Below are 3,689 nucleotides of genomic sequence, written 5' to 3'. Positions count from 1 at the left end.
CCGGATTTTAAACCGAAGAAACCGATTTGTTTTTTTTTTTTAATCAAAATTTAACTTCCAAAAAACCCGGAAAAACCAAGCCCCATTATATCCAAAACCAGTTTTTTTTTATAACCGGTGTTTGTGCACCTCTAACACTATAATTTTTTTTTTTTTTTTTAAAACTTGAACCGGTTTATAATAGGTGACTCGCTGCTTGATCCAGTTACAAGAGCCCAAACTCACGATAGGCCCATAAATTTGAAACATAGGAGGACGGAGGTGGCTTTTGCCGGTTGAAATCAGGAGGAGTGGGGGCTGTCGGGCTGAGCAAATAGAAAATGGCGAAATCTTGTAAAGGTTTGGCTATGGAATTGGTCAAGTGTCTCAGTGAATCTGATTGCGTCAAGGTACTTGTTACTTTCTGTTCATATAGGCATGTGTATTTGGGTCGATCATTTTCGGTTTGATATCTAGACTCCGTGATTGATTCGAACATGTACTTTAAGTAGATTGAAGATCCTAATAAACGCAGTAACTGTTCTAAATTCAGATGAACAACACTATGTGTTACATGAAATTTTCATTTGGATGTCTGAATTCCGTGATTGATTCAAACATGCTCTCAGTAAATTAGAAACCCTAGCAAATTCGAAACTATGGCAGATTATAACGAATGATCATGTTCTCTTTGATGTCTAAACTATGTGATTGATTTGAAATTGTACTCCATTAGATTGGAGATAGAGAATCGGCCTTTTAGATTCTAAATTGTGTATGTAATGAGACAGTTGTTTTGCAGGTAGAGAATCGACCTTTTAGAGAATGTGCTAAAGAGAAGAGCCCCGTCATTTCTAGCGAATGTGTTGGACTCAGAGAAACATATTTCAACTGCAAGAGAGGCCAGGTATGTCATATAATCATCCTCCTGTGATTTATAAATAGACTCTTTTTTTTTTTTTTTTTTTTTTTTTTTTTTTTTGAATCAGAGTAAGCAAGGTTTCATCCCAAAATAAATTTAATTGCATTGATACATGTCCCATTTTTTCAAATCAAACTTATGTTTCTTGTGGCAATGATGAATAGAATATGTCACAGAGCCACATTAACATGCTCATAGCCAGGGATGGATCTAGTATATAAACATGATAAGTAGGTGCAAACCTTGAAAATCAATGATAGTGAACTACTGAAAAAATTTATGGTAGTGCATACTCTTGTAAGAAATCTTGAATCTGCTATTGAACTTGTGTGTGTGTGGCAGGTTGATATGAGAGCTAGGATTCGTGGAAATAAAGGTTACTAATCTCTGCATGTTCTTGGAAATTTTTTTGCAACATTAAAATTAGTTGGTAGTCTTTTGTATTTAATTAAAAACCATGAAACGTTAGTAGTTAAAAATACTAAACATTGTATTTTGTAAAACAAATGTTGAAGAATAAGTCATTTTAGCTGCTTGAGCACTGAATTATGCACACTGGGTCTGGGGCCAAAAGAAGCCATATTGAGGAGTGTAATGTAAGGGTGCTGTGGTGTGATTTTTGACGAAACTCTGAAGGAATTGTAATGTGGGATTCCATTTTGGGGATTTAAGTTTGTTATTGCATAATGCTGATTATTTTGTTGTTAGTTCGCTTACATATTAGACATTGGGGTTTATGGTTTCCCCCTCCAACCTTTTGCATTCTACAACACCTTCCCAGATTTTACGTGGAGAATGGACGAATGGTTTTGAGATTTGTGGTCTTGGATTCTTAGGGTGCATTTGATTACGGAAAAATAAATTGTTTTTCGGTTTTTTACTTTAAGAAATATGAAATTTTTGAAGACTGAGTTTAGTTTAACTCTTTTTTTTGGACTAATATTATAAAAGTCCTAAATTTTTAACGAGTAATTGGAAAAAGCCTTAATATATTTTTTATTATTGCTATGGCCACAACTTTCTTGCAGAGTTATCATTCTAGCCCACTTAACGAGTTTCATGGTTAATTTTTTTGCAAAATCAGTCCTAAAAAGTTCGAGTTTGGTCCCTAAGGTTTGCAAAAAATTACACAACATAGTTTTTTAACTTTATTTTTCGTTTTTTGTATAATTTATTTATTTTTGGTTTTATATATATGTTTTTTAATTTCTTTTTTTGTTTACTTTATTTATTTCCATTTTTAACTTCAGTTTTCAACAATTTGATTTTTTTATATATTTTTACCTTTTGTTTTCTATTTTTTTCTTTTTTAGTTTTTTATGATTTTTTTAATATTTTTATTTAATTTGACTTAAGTAAACGAACTTGAATTTAATATAAATTACTATAACAAGTTTTTATTTATTTATTTATTTATTTTATAGAGACAGGCTACTATTTTTTTTGTTCTTTCTTTTAGTCTATTATCAAATTAAAAAATGTTATCTTGAATTTAAACTATTGATATCACATATAGAAATATGATTTAATTTGCAAGTTATATAATACACTGAAACACTAATTCTCAATAAACAAGCTAATTTTTTTTTTTTTAATTTTCGTTTTTTCATAACATAAATATAATAACACTAAAGAAAAAGCAAAAAGAAAATAAGTTGGACCGAAATTACACATATAAACATAACTATTTTATTTACTTGAATAAAAATAAAAAATTACAAGAAATATAAATTATCAAAATTGTAATATACTATAATATACTAATACATTTAACATTTTTGAAAAAGTTCAATAAAAAGTTAAAAATACAAAAAAAAAATAAATAAATAAATTGGAAAAAAATAAGAAAAAAATTTAAAAAAAATAAAAAGATGAAAAATTAAAATATAATACGAAAAAAATCGAAAAAAAAAACTATAATATACTCTATATATACACTAAAAAATAGAAACAAAAGTTAAAAAGGTAAAAAAAATCAAATTGTTGAAAAATAAAGTTAAAAAATGAAAATAAATAAAGTATATATAAAAAAAAGAAAATAAAAAATGTATATATATTTATAAAAAAAACTGAAAATGAATAAAGTATTAAAAAACGAAAAGTAAAGTTAAAAAACAATGTGGTGTAAAATTTTGCAAACCCCAGGGACCAAATTTGAACTTTTTAGGACTGATTTTGCAAAAAAGTTAACCAAATTAACCATGAAACTCGTTAAATGGGCTAGAGTGATAATTTTGCAAGAAAGTTGTGGCCATAACAATAATAAAAAAAAATATTAGGGTTTTTTCCAAATACACGTTAAAATTTAAGGGCTTTTATAATTTTAGTCATTTTTTTCCTAAAATTTTTCGAACTTACAAAAAACATGGATAAACAACTTCAACAATCTTAAAATATTGGCTTTGAAAATGGATAACTAATAATCAGACAAAATTACAAAAATGGTCCAACGGTTTAACAAATATCACAAAATCAGTCGTTGATAATTTTTTTTGACGAACATGGTCCTTGTGGTTTCCAAAATTTACATAAATGACCATTTTTGTTGATGTCGTTACTGTTCATCCGTTACTGTGAGTGTATTTTGGTATTTTCAAGTAACAAGGAGTGAGTTTGTGACTATGGAACCATAAGGATCATTTATGTAACTTTTTCTATATTTTATTTTTATGAGTTTGCAATTTTTCCATCCTTTTACTTTTTAAAATATCATTTGAACTATTCTCTATGAATTTTGAAAAATGTTATTTTCATTCATTTATTTTCTAAATTTTCGTGTTTAATCTCG

The 3,689-nt window shown here is 27.8% G+C and overlaps 1 protein-coding gene across 1 annotated transcript; it reads left to right on the top strand.

The window, feature by feature from the left end:
* The first annotated feature begins 234 nt into the window (after positions 1–234).
* On the top strand, positions 235–1,447 carry LOC145068091 (cytochrome C oxidase assembly factor). Its single transcript, XM_079015081.1, has 3 exons — positions 235–389; positions 782–886; positions 1,244–1,447. The coding sequence occupies exons 1-3, from the start codon at positions 321–323 to the stop codon at positions 1,283–1,285; spliced, it is 216 nt and encodes a 71-aa protein (XP_078871207.1). The 5' UTR covers positions 235–320; the 3' UTR covers positions 1,286–1,447.
* The last annotated feature ends 2,242 nt before the right edge of the window (positions 1,448–3,689 follow it).

Source organism: Lactuca serriola, chromosome 1, assembly GCF_051521515.1.
Source record: "Lactuca serriola cultivar US96UC23 chromosome 1, Lser_US96UC23_V15, whole genome shotgun sequence".
Lineage (NCBI taxonomy): Eukaryota > Viridiplantae > Streptophyta > Magnoliopsida > Asterales > Asteraceae > Lactuca > Lactuca serriola.
The sequence above is the reverse complement of the archived record's forward strand: the minus strand, read 5'-3'. Positions and strand labels throughout refer to the sequence as shown.

Coding starts and splice junctions, on each gene's coding strand:
- LOC145068091 (XM_079015081.1), top strand. CDS start 321: ATGGCGAAATCTTGTAAAGGTTTGGCTATGGAATTGGTCAAGTGTCTC. Junction 390..781: donor GTGAATCTGATTGCGTCAAG/GTACTTGTTACT, acceptor GTTGTTTTGCAG/GTAGAGAATCGACCTTTTAG. Junction 887..1,243: donor TCAACTGCAAGAGAGGCCAG/GTATGTCATATA, acceptor TGTGTGTGGCAG/GTTGATATGAGAGCTAGGAT.